General features: G+C 38.6%; 1 protein-coding gene across 1 annotated transcript; it reads right to left on the reverse strand.

Moving 5' to 3' along the window:
* Positions 1-543: 543 nt before the first annotated feature.
* Positions 544-1,245, reverse strand: LOC113316303. The gene has a single exon (XM_026564515.1). It carries the CDS (start codon positions 1,243-1,245, stop codon positions 544-546), a length of 702 nt encoding a protein of 233 aa, XP_026420300.1.
* Between the last annotated feature and the right edge of the window lie 17,280 nt (positions 1,246-18,525).

Here is an 18,525-nt window from a genome sequence, read left to right on the forward strand (position 1 = left end):
TGACCCACTAGTTTTGTTTAAACTTTTATCTATTAAGGTTAAGAGGAGAGAGAAATTAGTAGAGAAAATAATGAAGAGAGATATGTTGTAGTTCTGCTAATGCTTCTCATTAGCTTTCGATATCGGTTGGGCTTTTTCTGCATCCCAAATTGTGAAGTGAAGTTTTTTGTTAATTGGCTGTTTTGCCATAGCCTGATTGGGCTTGGGAGCCTTTGTTGCCTTCTTGATGAGTCGCCAGGGGTTTAGTGTAGAGCCTTCTGGGGTGGTCATCCTTGTTTGTTCAAGGTATGTTCTTGGTCGAAAATGATGTTGCATGCTAGCCTTGCTAATGAAGTGGTTGTAACCTGAGTAACTATCTAGGAAAGATAGTAGGGCACCATGTAGGTGCAGTATCCATACCAGCAAATTTTTGTGAGCTGTCGTAGAGGGAATCCTCCAAGTTTTTTTGGGTGCCGGTATAGGCTGCTTTTTCTTAAGAGTATTTTCGATCTTGGTGTGAGTACGAGGTCTGACTTCTCCCTCCTTGGGGAGATCCTGTAATTGCTATAAGGGTCGTGTAGTCGGTCCAGAGGTTATGGTGTTGCACGAGGCTGGAGCGTTAGAAAAGTGTCTTGGTGCATCGCTTATTGCCATGTAGTCATGGGATTCAATTGAATTATCAATGCCTCTAGCTCTCCTTGCTTGTGCTTTTGGGGAGTTTATGTTATTCTCGCCGTTTTGGACCTCCATCTTGTAGCAATATTTTGCCTCGCCAGAGTCTCCAATGATTTCTGCTACTCCGTCAGGTGTTGGGAATCTTAGCCTTTGATGATAAGTGGAGGCCACTTCCTTGATTCCATATACCCAGGATCGTCCGACAATGGCTGTGTAGGGTGATAGCACGTCTACCACACAGAAAGTGGTTATGGTAAGGATTCTTCCCACCCGGATTTCTAATGTTATCTCCCCTCTTGGACGAGTCGATGACCCGTTAAATCCAAATATGTTGTAAGTAGAAGGTATGAGGCATTCGTCATTGAGGCCCATTTGTTTGAATATTTTATAGAATAATATCTTCACATAGCTTACACCATCAATTAGGATTTTAGGCATTGTCCATGGTAGTGCTTTGTTTTTTGCTTCCTCGTCCTCATGTTCGTGGAGTGCAATGGCCATCGTGACCACTAGAGGATCGTTGTGGATGTATCCTCCTTCTAGTGCCTCCGAGGCTGAAAATCTTATGGGGAGTTTCATCCACTCCGCCATTGGGGGTTCTCTGGATATACTGAAAAATTCATCACTTTTAAAGTTGTGCTTGTGGATACGCCCTGTAATGTTTCCTTCTCGTACGGGGGTGGTAATCGCCGAGTGTGATATGGTATTGCAACCTAGGTATTGTGTCTCGCAGGGGATTTCCACACGATGTATGGGTGCCCCGGTGAGCGCGCCCTATCTTGTCATATCTCGTAGCGCCTTCTTTAAGACGTTACACGAGTCTGTCATGTGGCTATGAAATTGATGGTATTCACAGAAGTCAGTTTCGTTTTCGGTTCGTTCTGGTTGTTCACCGTATGACACAATTCTGGGACGAGTTGTCCTCAAGCTCTCCAATTGTTTGGGGATTGTGACTGCGAGATTCTGGGTCTCGCAGTGAATTTGGACTTCGTCGATTTGGTCCTTTTCTCGCCTTCGTTTGGGATTAACGTCTGAGGACCTTTCAGATGGACTATCCTTCTGGTCAAGTTTGCCTTGGCTCCCCTTGGGAAACCGATCCGTTGTTTCCTCGCTTGAGGTGTCAGGGACGTTAACGCGTTTGTCATCTTGTAGTTGTTCAAAGGGACTTCCTCCTTTGGTATTTCGTCGATAGTGGTGAGTGGCACCTTTTTCTTCACCTTGCGTTTTAGTCGGAGGTTCCTTCGTTCTAGCCTCCTGTTACGCCTTTCGAGTTTTACAATTTTCTCACCCTGAGCTTCTTGGGCCTTCAGGATGGCTGTTGTGGCAGTATTATCATCGGCGAGATCTGAAGGGTTTCCCTTCTTTACCTCAGTGTTTACTGCTTGCCTTGGCAAGTGATTCAACCCTCCTGGTTGAGTAAGATGGCTGTTCATGCTTCTCGAAGGGGTTTCCCTCGCCTTCGGAGCTAGAATTGTCAGTTAGTCCTTCCCGATACTGGTCATCGGGTTGTCCCTCGCCTGGGACCAAAGCTTCTCCTGGCTCCATATCGTCGAGTCCTTCTATTTGGGATCCACCATTTTCATCTTGGCTCACGCGAGCAGATCGTCGTGTAACCATTACCTTCCCTGCAACATATGCAATAATACTTAATTTGTCTTTTCTTCAGAAAAGTGGGACCCTAAGTTTGCAGGTCACGTGCAATTACTAATCCATAGTTCAGACTGGACAGTTTAGTACAGGAAGACTTTGCAGTAAATTTTGGAGACATGTGAAAATGTCAAAACATTCCCTCTTTGCATGAGGTGTTTATGATGGAGATAAAGTGTTTTCCTAGTCCCCTTTTTTCGAGGTAATATCTCCTTCAACACACCATACCCTTATAGGGAAAGAATCTAATTATGACGATTGAGTACGTTTTCCAATTCTAAGAAATATACATCATCATCTTTTAACTTTTGATTTCAAACAAACTTTGAGCTTGATGAATGATTATATACTCATTAATTCCTCCTCTTGACTTAAACTTAGACTTTTAAGAAGGAGATCGGAGATTATGTTGAGTTTGATGATGAACATCATGAAATATTTGTCTTTTCAACTCTCATAAGGTGATTTCTTCCTTATGTAGCTTACTGACCAGCATCTCTTCCCAGCTCTTTCATGGAGGAGATCGTTTGAGCACCGAAGCGTTTGAAGCTCCATGTTTGCTCCGATCTGCAACTCTCCTGAGCTACTTGAGGAAGGCTTAAAAAACTTGAAAATAACAAGAAATCTTAAAGAAAAACGGCAGAAAATTGTAGATCTGTTGATTTTGAGGTTCTACTAGACTTCTTAGATCGTGAAGATCATTTTTGAGTCCGAGCTCAACTCATTCATCTTACAAGAAATCTACTTTGTAGTGTGAAAACACTTCTCTTACAGAGATTATGAAAAACAATATAGTGATGTTGTTAGGGAGGTAGATCAGATCTTCATACCTCCCTGTTTCTAGCGCCAAAATGTAGTTGCATCTTTTCTAACTACTACACCCAAGTGAAATTAAAGACTACAAACTACTTAAACATACAAGATTCAATATGAACAAGATGTAAAGAACATGAAATGTAAAGATTGACACAAGAATATAACGTGGTTCGGCCTTGAAGACCTACGTCCACGGAGAAGAAGATGTTTTCTTATTGATTATAAGGTCTTACCCTTGAAAGGGTTATAGATATCTTCTAGATTCCTCACTTTCTCTCTATCTAGATCTCTCTCTAGAATTATCTGTAGAAAGACCATCTAATGTTACATAAGTTGTCCATCTCCTTGTACATGGACTGGTATTTATAGCCTAAATAAACTCGTGATGGCTTGACCATCCGAGTTGGGTGAGTTGTCTTCCATCGTGCTGGTTCCTTCGGGCTGGTTCTATATTATCCCTCGTGATGGTTTGCTTGTTTCTACCTCCGAGTTATCTCGCTCTCCCCTGGATCGTGTTGGCCTTACGTGGAGAATCTCGCGCTCTATTGCCTCGGGGTCGTAGTATAGATCGTCCGAGTCTTCCGTCACGATGTGCAACCACCCCTGTCCTGTTCTTATCCTTCATTACATGCGGTTTTTCCTTTTAGACTTGACCGTCTGAGCAGATTAGACTTTTACCTACACGCGTCATTCATGTGGCGCCTGTGTAGTTGCCTCGACTGAGACAAATCCTCCTTTTTAGAGAATGATTCGGTGATCCTACCTTATCATCTCATCATGAATTCATCCCTTGAGATGTTGACACGTGGTCGTCGGGTATTTTACCCACACATCAACTTTCCAAGCCCATCTAAGACAACCACCACGCGCATCTTTTCATTGTCCTTGCCAGTTCAGCACCAACACCATTTCCTTGCTCTCACCACAACCAACACAACTACATTCCATATCAACTAAACTCTGAGCTTCATAAGCAACACAAGTTTATCAACAGACTACCAACCTCTTCCCTGCACTCCACAACACCACAACAACATCATCATCACCACCACTTGCAACAAGTGTAGTTTCAGACACCTCTCCTCCCATCTGTTATTTCCCTTCAAATCAAACTATCTCCACTGAGACCATTCTCAAATCCATATACCAGCACCCCAAATCTTCTCAGACTACCCTTGAATTCATAATTCCTTGAATTTACAACTCCTTCAACTCTGTGACTAAATTTCATATTTAATCAAACCCAACTCTTCTTAGAACCACCATCATCCAATTCCCCTTCTTCAACCTTAAATAAACTCAGGAACCCTAATTTACTAATTTGGGGAAGAACAGGGGAAAAACCCTAATTTTTATAATTTGTAGCTCTAAGTTCAATAGACTAATTTTTATTTGACAATAAGATTGTCTTTAAGAATTAGGGTTTTTCCCCTGTTCTCTACACATTGTTCTCCATCTTTTAGTCAGGTGCTTCAAACTTTCGCCAATTCTTTTTTTTAATCCAAACACATCTTCTATACCAGGTCGCGAAGAATTATTCTTATATATGCCCCTAGGAATGTAGTCTGCAAATGACTGAAGGATGTATTGTATTCTTTGGTAGACCTTCAAACCATTTTAACGCCTCTCCTGTTAAGCTGGATGCGAAATATTTGCACAATACGGCATCATGATTTTCCCATTGCATCATGCACCTCACATAGGCTTTAATGTGTTGAATTGCACAAGTTGTTCCATCAAAAATGATGGTTAATGCGGGAAAATTGCATTTCGGTGGTATTCCTCCTAATTCTACTTCCCTTGTAAATGGAGATTTCCCAGCTTCTTCTATTGCTTCATCCAATTGTCTTCTGCCTACTTCTCATCTATTATTTAGCATTCCTCTCATTTCTTCTAATTCTTTCAAGATTTGTTTATTTACACCTGAATTTTTATCCATTGGTCTTTTTAATTTCGCCTCTCTTCTTCTGCGTTCATGTCTTTCTTCTCTCGCGAAATTTTGCATTTCTTCTTCATTATCCTCATCTCGTCTTCTTCTGTGATTCTGTTCCTCATCTCTATCTTGAATTCGCATATGATGATTCCTTTCATTTTCCCCTCCATGATTTTGTTCATTTCTTATCAATTCCATTCGCTGTCTTTCAGCCATCCTATGTACTCTATCATACTCTTGATTGAGAGTACCGTTATTCCGGTTTTGTGTACGCCTTCTTTCTCGATTGTCGTGATTGTTCTGGAGAATTGTTTCCTGAAGCTCTTGTTCTTCCATTTCCGCTCTCAATCTTTCACGTTCGCAAATTAAATGTGCTTGTTCAGCATAATGTCTTTCAATTTCTTCTTCAATCATCTGTTAATTTCTTTGAGTTTCTCTTTCATGTAAAATTCTTCTTCCTTCCTCTCGATTTCCTTCGCCATCTTGGTCATTTCGTCCCTGACGTTGTCCGTTCTCTTGATTTCTACCATTTTTACCATCATCAAAAGTTTCATTTTGTGGGACGTAATGATCATCAACTCTTTCTCTATTTTCGCGATATTCTTCATTGGGATTTGATATCTTCTTGAATATTGTTTCCAGCATTAATTGTGGGTGAGTTTCGCCTCATTTCTCTTCTAATCGATCTTGAATATTATTTTGTAATACTTCTCGATCTTCTACTCTGTAGTCTTATATTTTCCATCCTCAATTCATGATTTTGCCTTGTTAGATTTGCACGTTCTTCTGCCTCAGCTCTTCTTTCTTCATGTATTCTTCGTCTTAACGTTTCTAACGCTCCAATTTCCTCATCTCCATGAATTATTCCTTCATATGCTTCTTGATTTCTCTCCACCTGTCCATGGTTTCTGGTTTGTTGCTATTCTTCTACTTCTTCTGCTGAATTTGATTGCCAAGTGTGTATATTTACCCTATGATAATCTGTATTCCTCCCTTGTACTAGTGTTTGTTGAATTGGTGGTTGAATTTGATTTTCTCTATTACTTCTCATTCTAGTAGATTCTCCCATTTCACTTCTTTCTCTTCCAGCAATTCTCTTGCTTCTTCTAATTGTAGTCGGTTATTCAGATATATTTCTTCTTCTAGCCATTTCTTCAATGTTAACAAATTGCAAAAAATTATGTGAAATTCTTAATCAATCATTCTAAATATTCACAAATCTCAATATTAATCTTCAATTTTTCTAGAATAATCTTCAATACGTCCCTGTTTCTAGCGTCATTATGTAGTTGCAGGAAAACCTACACTACACCCCTCATATGATTTCATTATTGCTCAACTCATTTTTAGATTTACACTATTAATTTTATTGACCAATCTTTGAATGTTCTTACAAAAAAAGATAAAGGAATCAAGAATGAACTCTGCTCTAGACTTTCTCTCTCCTATTTACTTGTTCCTTACTCAAAAATGATCTCTCCCTTTCTTCTCAGTTAAACGACTATTTATAGGAAAATACATAGTGGATGACAGCTAATCTTTCCTTTATTTTCGGACATGGCTTGCGACATTCTCGCAACCTTACAAATGTTAATCTCGCAAACTCTCTAATTTTCGCAGGATCGTCATATCTTTCTCATGATTTTGGTTAACGTCGTTTATTATATCGCTTCTGCAATTGTTCTGCGACGCTGTTGTGTTGTGTTGTTGAAAATTTCGCTGAAATATTATTGTTGCGAGATTCTAATCCTACAAATCTAGTTTTATTATTTAGATGAATTGGACCACTTGTGGTCCGACTTAGCCTTTGGTTCCTTCTACAAAGTTGTAGATATTTTTAAGACTTATCTAATGGACTATAGAATCAATCTAATCCAATTATTAAACCTTAGATTTGCTAAAGATAGACAATGAAAAGGTGTAGAATAATTAATGGGCTTAGAACCATTAGACAGTTCACTTAGCTTATAACTAGAGTGTTGTATGAGATTATGTTATGAGCCTTGTGTGAGCCTTTTGGCTAATCTTTAGAATGCTTGTGTGATTAACAGTTAGTCGTTATTAACAACGATCGATCTAAAGATTGAACCAGTGGATTATGGATCTCGGGGTAGGCAAGGCTTGTCATCAAAAGAGGTGGGAATAAATAACGAACTCTCTTGTATTCATTATTGTTTTAAAAATCTATCTTTTATGAAATGCAGGCATGTCTTTGTTATTATATGATATATGTACGCATGTATTATTTGTGTGTATTACAAACTAGTTTTCTTTTACATTTTGGGATGGGCTTGAATCTTTAGAAACAAATAATATCTATGTTTTGGGAGTATTTACTTATTTTTACAAAATATGATTCTTTCCATTGATTGGAAAGTGGTTACAATCTTTATTTGTTATTAGCATGAAAGGGAGAAGGTTTCCTTTTGATTGGTGTGAGATGTGTGCTCCCAAATGTTATATCTATTTATTGCAAACCTAGATAGACCTCGTTGGGTTGAATATTATATAGGTCTAGTTTTAATTTGGCCATTATATTTCCCTATTTTTGTACGGGGTAACGCATGTCTCATACGTGAATGTTTACTATAACTTTTAAATTACTTTCAAAAGCTATTTTCTTATGTTTTGGTGTTTAGAGAGAATGATGTTGAGAATATTATATAAGATTGTTGGATTTACACATGGGCGGATTGTGGGCTCTCCACTGTGTAAGGACTTCGGTCGGATATAATGTTGTTACCATTTGTTTTCATTGAATACTTGCTATGTAGAGTGCGCGTAGAATAAGGTACTGGTAAGGTACATATCGTTTATGACTTGAGGACGGAAACCTCATGGGAGCTTTAATGATCATTGAAGAATCCGCAACAGTCATGCCTTGCTACTCCGAAGGAAGACGTCGCTCATCTATTATTTATGTTGTAATGTGTGTCGGTTTAATGGTTGGTAGAACTTTATATTTTCAGTACAATTTACTATCTTGATATGTTTTATTCTGTTTTCCGTTTTTCTAACGGTTTTCAGTAAAACCTGCATTGTCTTTAAATCATTCTAGTGATTACTTGAAAGTTAGTTGTTATTTCTACGGGGAACCCCTATTAGGTATGATGTGCTCACTCATTCCCACTTTCAGTTTCAGAGACAGATCAACTTGTGCACGTGGCGATGGATGCTTTGAGGAGTTGGTTTCGTTAGTTTGTTAGCTTCCGCTATGTTTATTTTGTGTTTATATTCTATTTGTAAACCAACTCATTATTAAATATGTATCACTTGAGAGGAATTTTTGTATGTATTTCAGAGAGGGTTTAGATTCGAGTTAATCTTTGTTTAGAACTTCTTTCTTAATGTTTAAATAGATGTTTTAGATCGTTAGTGCCTCATTTTATAGTTAATCACTTGGATTTGTCAGCTGCTAGCTTAGGGGGCGCTATATTTAACATGCTCCCACCAAGAGATTTCTTCCCTACTAGTACCCAAATGCCTATTATTCCAATTCTCAATCTCAGGCTCAGGTTCGTAAGCAACAACCAACGCCTTTTTGTCTGCCTTGTATTTCTTTAATTTATATTTGAACGGTGGTACGTAATCCTCATCGGGTGAATCTTGAATATACCCAAGCTGACGCATTACTCTATGTGGATTGTACATTGAGTATCCATAAGGGTAAAACAGAGGGCCATGGTAATATGCAAGATCTTGCAATACTCCTACTCTATCTTCCTTGTAGGGATCAAAGGTTACCTCTTTGGCTGTCATGTTGTCCAATTTTTGGTGCATGGCTAGCAACTTCAACTTCTGCGCTTCCTCCTTATCCTGACTTCCAGTGTAATTGTATCGGGTTCCTCTTGGTTTAGTATTGTTCCATGTTGGCTGCAATTGGATGTCTTCATCGCCTTTGATCAATGAGGGGAAATGCTCGTAAATCCACACTTGAAACAACATCAAAACAATGAAAATAAAGTTAAATCTAAAATTATAGAAAAACAAATATTACAAACAACGAACAAATTCGATAACTCAAATTACCTGAAGTAAAGCCAAATTCCCGTTCATTTGAGATGTTCTTTCCCGGGATGCCTTTGTTAGCTGAGCGTTCAAATGTGCTACTATGGCAGTCCCCCACGAATAATTACTCACATCCTCCAAGGGATCCAAAAGTTGAAGAAGGTTGACGCTGACTCTGTTTCCTTTGCTATCGGGAAATATAATCGAAGCAAGGACATACAACAAGTATGCGGCTGTCATCGCACGAACTTCAAAATCATAAAGTTGTGCATTGTCTCCTATTTCTCAAGTGACCCCGCATACATCTTTTTAATGTTAATAAGTTTAAACTCTTTCTTTGGGTACTTCTTTCCCATCACAAAGAGGCCATATGTCTTCTTTTCATCCCATCCAAACAACTTCTCTGTCAATTCATAAATTTTTTTCTAATCTAGGTTTTTCTTGAACTTGTCATCCGTGGATTTTCCCTCAACCTGCAATCCTAGAATCTGTTATGCGTCTTCGGGAATCAATGCCATCTCGCCAAAAGGGAATTGGAATGTATCGACTTCGCCATAAAACCTCTCTGTAAAACATGATATTGCAGCCTTGTCATACGCAATCACGGAGTTTTGAACGGCAACATACAAACCTGAGTTTTCAACAATGGCTCTCACTCTTGGACATTCACCTTCTAAGGGCCATTTTTTCATTTTTGCATAAGAAGATTGGTGTCTAAAAAGACGTGTGGCATTCTTATGATCCTACGAAATACAAACAAATAGAATTAAAACATAAGAAATTAAATATCAACAAATCATATGCAAAGCAAAATTGAGATTTTTACAATTGTCTTATTGATGGTACGGACCCACGAGCTATCATATCCGAATAGAACTTTGCCGCCATCTTTAGGTTCACCTCTGGATTTCCCATTGGGTAGACGAGTAAGCTACAAACGCATGGGTGGAATGATTTGCGCGCTTGGTTTATTTGGGACTTTCTTCTTCAGCTTCGGCTGTGGCTATGGCTGTGGTTGCGCAGTATCCTCCTCATCCTCCTGAATCTCCTCATCATCATCATCATCATCACCGCTACTACCATCATTTCTTTCCTTATCATTTCCATCATTACCATCATCCTCATCACCCTCTTCATCACTGCTACCACCACTATTTTCATCCTCATCCTCATCATCATTACCTTGATCATCATTACCTTGATCCCCCTCTTCCTCAATCTCTGCCACCTCATTACCACCATTCAATCCATCACCACCATTACCACCATTCCCTCCATCACCACCATTACCTTGATTACCATCCTCCCCATCATCACAAGCATCATATTCACTTAATAAAGGAATTTCTTCATGTTCCCGACTTCTTCTTCTTCATCGCTTGGGGTTTTAGATATAACAACAGATGATGAAGACAACGATACAGAGGAATCAACACATGGTTCTCTGGGTTGGCGGATAATTAAGGCTACCTCACTCGATGTTTTTCCTCATAATAGACCCGCATTTAGGTATTTTTGGTTGCGGGGAGGTCTGGATGGAGGAGTTACCAAGACATTCTTATCCTTTTTATTCTTATTACTGAAAGGCCAACAACAAAAATATGTAAGAGTCGTCAGGAAAAATTCCTAAAATAAACGACTCTTACAAAAACTAACGAATCCATACAAATTATTAACGATTTTCAGTTAATGCTTAAGATTCAAGCAATTTTCTTAACGATTCTTCCTATTTTTTAGACAGAAGACCAAATATGTATGGTGCATAGTCGTTTACTTCTAAAATTGGTCGTCCACAAAAATCGTTAACTTGTTCCAATTATATGGATGACTTTTTCATTATTTGGGACAGAGTGGTGGTTTGGAAAATCACGGAGTCGTTGATTAATAAAAATGGTCGTCAGAAAAAATCACACAGGGGTCGTTTTCACCTAAAGAATTTGTTAACGATTTGTTGATGATTTCAACATGCATGTCAAAAATCGTTAAGAAAAAACAAATGTCTAACAATTCTAACCTAAATAAAAAATTTACTATAGCAGGAATCGTTTTCACCGCCACCCTAATGGTTGACGATTTCTCCAAAGTCCAACATGCATATCAAAAATCGTTAACCAAACATGGAAAATCGTTAAGAAAAGATGAAAAATCGTTAGACATTCAAGCTTAGTGATTAACGACTATTATTCTGAGAAATCAATTTCTCCGATTCAAACCCTAATTTTCAGCAGAACATCAAATTAAACTGAAACCCAAGCTATAGTTGGGGGTTTTAAACGACATACCGTCTAATTGGATCCATTTCTTTGTCCGGAGGTTTTGATTTCTTGCTTGTTATCGAAAACTCCTTCGAGGATTTAATGGTAGCGACGAGATTGGGGATTTGACTGGCTAGTCTCTCAGTCTTCTTCGTACGTGCCATGTTTGTAGAAGAAGTTAATCATCGATTAAAGTTTTCGCATCGACGATTTCGACGATGAATCTGATGAAATATCTTCTCTTAGTGGTCGTTAATGGAGAATGAGGGCTGATATAGGGAGGGGGAGAGGAGAAGGAGATGATCGAGTTTTGTGATGGAATGAAATGGGGGCCTAGCTGAAGTCTTAATAGGATATTAGGGTTAATTCTTTGGGAAGGGTAAAATAGTACTTTCACCATTATTTTGGAAGCCCCTTAACTTTTCTGGTATGGGTATTAATTTGGTTAGGTCCCCAATAATTTTCCAGGGCCCCCAATTAATCCTTGTTTGTTTAAGGGTATTGTAAGTTTTCCTTTTTGCTTAAGTTCAATTAACCTAGCTTAATTAAGGGCAAACATTTTAATTGGGGGCCATGAAATTTTATTTGCCCCCCAAATTTTTCAGGTGTGTATCAATCCGAACATGAAAGTAGTATTTTACCCTTTACTAAACCTAAATCTTAAAAATCAGTTATCACTAATTAACCACCCTAATTAATGCCCCCAATTTACACCCTAAACTAAAAGAGAAATCATTTTTCTCTTCATCTTCCTCCCCTCCTCTTCATTTTCTCCACCACCACCATCAACGACTCTCCCCAAAGAAAAAAAAGTTCTTCAACCGATTCATCGTGTAATCGTCGATGATAAAACTTTAATCGACGATTAACTTCTTCTACAAACATGGCTCGTACAAAGCAGACCGCTAGAGAAGCTTTTCAAATCCCAAATCTCGTAGATGCGGTAAAAGCAAAGGTTTACGTGAGAAGAACTCCTGAAGCCAAAAAATCGAAACCCAAGAAAGGAGTGTCTCCAATTAGAAGGTATGTGAACTTAAACCCACCTTATATTCGATTTTTTGGTTGTGTTTTGATTGTGTAATCGAGTTTGGTAACTGAAAATTAGAAGTTACAGTGTGTGGATCGTTAGTATCGATAAAAAATAGCCTAACGACTCTTAGATTGCATGCTGGTTTTATGAAAATTCGTTAGCTTGTTAGGTTGAATATGACGACCCTTTTTCTGCTACTTCAACATTTTTTGCCCTAGGATAGAGTCGTTACCGTATTAGGTTGAAGATGACGACTTTTGTTCGACGACCCTTACAAATTGCTTAACGAATCTAGATTAAAAATGAACAGCCTTTTGTTCCAAAAAATGATAATGTCGTCATTTTAGGTCCCATATAGTCGTCATTTAAATATATTCCCTAGAGTCATCATCCATATTATAGGATCGTCATTTCTATTTTGACGACCCATTTTTACACTATAACGACCCTTTAAGGACCAAAATCACCCTCTTTGTCCAAAATTTAGAAAGGGTCGTTACCGTGTATATTTGAGTCATCACATTGTAAAGAAGGGTCGTTTGTTTTGTAGACCATGCCAATGACGACTCTTTAACTGATTGTAAAGAAGGGTCGTTTGTTTTGTAGACCATAAAGTTGATGTGTTATTCGCTTTTTTTTGGCGTGTTTGGAATACAGTACCAAGAAAACCAAAAACAAGGTTAAAATAACGACAACTCCTCCTTCCAAACCTCCCCGCCACGATAGATACTTACTTAACGGTCCATTACGCGGAAAAAAGCCGAGTGAGGTATCATTTTCTAGAACCGAACCAAGAGACAAAGGTAATGAGTTGTCCGATTCATCAGAATCAGACTCTCCAGTTATTTCCGCTAACAGTAGCGGTGAAGAAGATGAGATACAAGAAAAAGAGATACAAGAAGAAGAAGAGGAAGAAGAAGAACAGGAGGAAGAAGAAGAACAGGAGGAAGAAGAATAACAAGAGGAATAAGAGGGTGATAAGGATGATGAAAAAAATGGTGGTGGTGATGATTCTGATGATGGTAATGGTGGTGATAAGGAAGAGGAAGGTGATAAAGGTAGTAATGGTGGTGATGAGGAGGAGGAAGAGGATGAAGGGGATGATGCTTTTGATAAGGAGGATGAAAAGGATGAAGGTGATGATGCTGGTGATAAGGAGTAGGATGGTAAAACTACTGTTGAAGATGAGGAAGAGAATGCAAAGCCGAAGCCGGTAAAGAGGGTTAAGAAGGATGGAACAGATATTGCACCCAGCGCGAGACACGTTCCCACTACTCATTTGATGTTGTCTCCTCTTCGAGGTGGTAAACTTAGAGGAGAACTTAGAGATGGCGCCAAAGTTCTATTTGGATATCCTGGATCGTGGGCTCATACCATCTATGAGACAATCGCAAGAATCCCAAAAAAAAAATTCTATTTGATTAGTTGATGTTAACTTTCTAATTTTTTTTAATATTTATTTGTTTATATTTTGTAGGATCATAAGAATTCCGCACATCTTTTCAGGCACCAATCTTCTTACACCCAAATGGAGTTGTGTCCCCTAGAAGGTGAATGTGCAAGAGTTAGAGACTATGTTGAAAACTCCGGTTTGTACAATGCGGTTGTGAACTCTGTGATTGCGTATGATAAGGTCGCGGTATTTAGTATGTGTGAAAAGTATTACGCTGAAGTCAACACATTCCAACTTCCTTTTGGTGAGATGGCATTGACTCCTGATGATGCAGAACAGATATTAGGGTTGCAGGTCGAAGGTAAATCAACCAATGAGAAGTTCAATAAAATGCCTAGTTGGGATGATATTTATGGGTGGACCAAGAACTTGTTTGGCTGGGATCAATCCACCACTGATGGGATTTTTGTGCCGGGATCCAAATACTTGAAGAAAGAGTTCAAACTTGTTAAGATTAGGGAGATGTTTTTTGGGACACAGGAAAAGGAAGATAAAGATGGTATCTCTGATATGGAATGTCGTTATGCAGCGGAGGCGTATTTGTTGTACGTCCTTGCGTCGGTTATATTTCCTGAAAGCAAAGGTAACAGGGTCAGCGCCAACCTTCTTCAGCTTTTGGATCCCTTGGAAGATGTGAACAAGTACTCTTGGGGGACTGTCATAATTGCACACTGAATGGTCAGCTTTCTCAGGGATCTCGCGAACGAACTTCTCAAATTAATGGGAATTTGGCTCTAATCCAGGTATTTGGATTGATGAAAGTTGTCTTATTTTTGTACGTTTTAAAATTTTAAAAATTGATTTTTTTTTATTTTATTTCATTGTTTTAAAATTTTCATCATTTGGTTGTTATAGGTGTGGTTTTATGATCATTTCCCATCACTGATCAAAGATAATGAAGACGTGGAACTCAACCCAAAATGGAGCAAAGGTAGTCCAACAGGAACCCGGTACATCTTCACTGGCTCTCAAGATAAGGAACAAAATTATGCGTTGATAGAAATGCGCCAAAAACTTGACAACATCACGACGAAAGTGGTAATCTTTAATCCGTACAGGGATGGTAGAGTTGGCGCAATGGAAGATGTCGTGTATTACCATGGCCCTTTCTTTCATCCGAACGGTTATTCGATGTACAATCCGATGAGAATCATGCGTCAGCTTGGGTTTATTCAAGATTCACCCGTTGACGACTATGTACCTCCGTTCAAGCACAAGTTGGACAAATGTGAGGCTGACGATTCGGATATAAAGGTGGTTTATGAACCTGAAGTTGATGTGAAGCATTGGAATGATAGCCACTCAAGGCTTGTAGACATCACATATTGGGTGAATGCGGATGAAGGTCACGAGGCAACACCAGATTACTATGAATGGTACGAAGTTTTCTGCCACGGTAGGGTGATACGGATAGATGAGGGTACGGGTAGGAGGACCAACAGAGCATCCACTTATGCTTCTCAAGCTGACACTAGAGATGATACTACTATTCTTAAACTAGTGGTGAGTATTTATTTTTGTGATTGGGTTATTCATCTATATACAAATATAAGTTAGTTAATGTGAATTGTTTTTTGAATACACACAGAGGGAACGGATGCAGCTTTTTGTCAAGGCTTTTTGTTGCTCGGCTGGCAAAGGGAAAGTGTTTGATCCTGCGAAGCAACGTCGCTACGCTGATTACTGCACGCACATTGAAAATCCCAATGCAAAGAAGATGTTTGCTGAGCTGGCTAAGGAAGGTAAGAGGACCCGGAAAACACGTAGACAACTAGCACAACAACGTGCTGAACAGGGGAAAAGTAGCCAACATCATGATGAACAAGGCATTAGAGAAGGTGGTGGTTCCCAAGGGGGAAGTGATACTCAAGGTCCTCCTTCTAAGAAAAGCCAGAAAGTTTCCCGTTCAAGAGGTAAAGAGGAGGTCGAGATGGTGGACTTGAACTTATGTTAATTTTACTTTATGACTTGAACTTATATGTTTGTTGAAACAACTTATGTGTTTGGTTTGGAGTGTTTGTTGAAACTACTTATGTGTTTTGTAACTTATGTGTTTGTTGAAACTACTTTGTTCTCAAGTATGTTTGTTAGAATAATGTAGACTCTAATGCAGACAAGGTTATCCACTGTGACAGAGTAAGGGTCGTCAGCTTTGTTTTCTAGCAGCCTAACGATCCTAATTGTGATAATTGAATTAACCCCTTCGATACACATATTCGTTAAGTGATTCAAACAGAATTCTAACGACCCTTTTTTAACAAAACATCCATGAGATGAACTGAATTTGTATGGATAGAGTCGTTAGGGTTTATAATGAAACCAATGACGACCCTAGGTAACCAAAACATCCAGGAGATGAACTGAATTTGAACGGCTAGAGTCGTTTAGGGTTATAATGAAACCAATGACGACCCTAGAGTCGTTAATTTTATCATATGGATGACGACTGTATATGTGTATAGAGTCGTCAGTATGTTGTGGTCACTAATGACGATTCTTAGTTGAAATTACATCCAGGCCACCAAACAACATGGGTTTATAATAGAGTCGTTATGGTGTATAGTATACAGGTGGACGACTTTGTGGAAACTTTATATTGGAACGAGAATGGACTTTGATTTCATTAGGAAAATAACATTACATCAATCTCGTATTACATAAGAGTTAATATGGGTATTCTTGAATTTGACACATCAAATGTTTGTCAATGAACCTTCTCGCTCGACGATACAACGTTGTGTATTCTTTCTGGTGAATGAACTTAGTTTTCCCATTACTTATTGTCCATAACCCATTGAAACGTTCCAGCTGAAATGAAACAAGGAATGTTATACGTCAGTAACTTTGAACCATGAGAATAGTATAAATATTAACGGAATACTCACTTTTTCCTTAAGAGGAGCTCGTGGATGATGGTTGTACACCATATTTCTAACTTTTACTTACTCTCTCATTGCACTTTTAATGTAGTTGAATCGAAATTCCGAGTCTCTCCATTTCCGGTTATTAGGATTCGCGGTACGCTCGTAGAAGAACTCCTTAACTCTCTTCCAAAACATTGAATAGATTTCATTTGGACGTTCACGAAACATATTAGCAAACAATTTAACGAGACACAAATCTTCATACGGTTCCCAATCCTCCATTGCAATTGAAATATTAGGATAGTTTGGTGGAAAAAAGAATGGTTTTGGGTTATTTTATCAAGAGGATTAGGTGGTATTAAATAGAAGAAAACCCAACGGTCATTTTTTTTTTAAATTCAAAACATGGGTCGTTAGGTATGAGATTAAAAACGTTGACGACTCTAGAGCAGGTTGATGCAAAATTACTTAGTATGATTTCGGTTGAGTCGTCAACGAGATACTAACAACAATAACGACTCTTAATGAAAATAAATTGAATCCATGTGAAAATAACATTAGTATTCCTAACACAGTTGGTCTAACTAAATTCCTATGAACACATTACATTTTATTCTTGTTTCCGGTGCGAGATTTAACTACCATTGCGGCTTCGACGTGATAAAACTGCTCTCCTCTTCATTTGGTATATGCATCTTGGTCCGCACGCCTATCCCCTTCGTTCCTCGATAGAAACTTGTTATACTCGGTGTACAATCTCATAACATGAATCGTCATATCACGAATGTGGGACGGTTAATAATTATAGCGTAGTTTCGTGTGGGAATGAACGAAAGGACCGCAACCAACTTCAATCCAGAATGTACTTTCATGTTGTTGTTCTTCGGGAAGATCTTTGACGATGTAATAATTTTTAACCCATTCGGTCTCTTCCCCGACTTGCTTGAATACTTCCAGAGGTGCGCTTGTTCTTTGCCTCGTTTTATAGCCTCGCGCATCCGTTCTTCTTCCTTCGTAGGATATGGCATAAAAGTGTATGGTTTTTTAGTAGGTTGCATCCTTCTTTTGCGTATATCTTCTTCCATTTCCAATATTGATTTGGTTGTTCGCTTGCATCTTCTAAGTATGTCTTCAATTGAATTGGTAGTTGATGAAGGAGTTGTCATTTAAAGGTTAAAAAAGAATTTCATGGGGTTGTTTTTAATTGAATTTGCACCTTGATGTGTTCCTCTATTTATAGAATAATTTCCAACGGCTATTTTTTTGGGAAAAAGTGTATAAAAAAAGAGTCGTTGGGGGAATTTTACATGAGTCGTTAAGGTGTATGTTAATATAGATGACGACCCTCACAGTCGAAAAACATCTAGGAGACCACCTTCTTTTGTTCCATAAGAGTCGTTAAGGTGTATGTTAATATAGATGACGACCCTCACATTCGAAAAACATCCAGGAGACCACCTAGTTTTGTACCATAAGAATCGTTAAGGTGTATGTTAATATAGATGACGACCCTCACAGTTGAAAAACATCCAGGAGACCACCTAGTTTTGTACCATAAGAGTCGTTAAGGTGTATGTTAATATAGATGACGACCCTCATAGTCGAAAAACATCCATGAGACCACCTAGTTTTGTACCATAAGAGTCGTTAAGGTGTATGTTAATATAGATGACGACCCTCACAGTTGAAAAACATCCAGGAGACCACCTAGTTTTGTACCATAAAAGTCGTTAGGGTATATGTTAATATATATGACGACCCTCACAGTACATAAACAAGAGTGAAAAACATTTATGCCGCGAGATAAAACGCATTGTATTCATTAAGCATTCTTCCATTTGATGTGGTTTCAATCTGACATATGT

This window comes from Papaver somniferum, chromosome 10, assembly GCF_003573695.1.
Source record: "Papaver somniferum cultivar HN1 chromosome 10, ASM357369v1, whole genome shotgun sequence".
Lineage (NCBI taxonomy): Eukaryota > Viridiplantae > Streptophyta > Magnoliopsida > Ranunculales > Papaveraceae > Papaver > Papaver somniferum.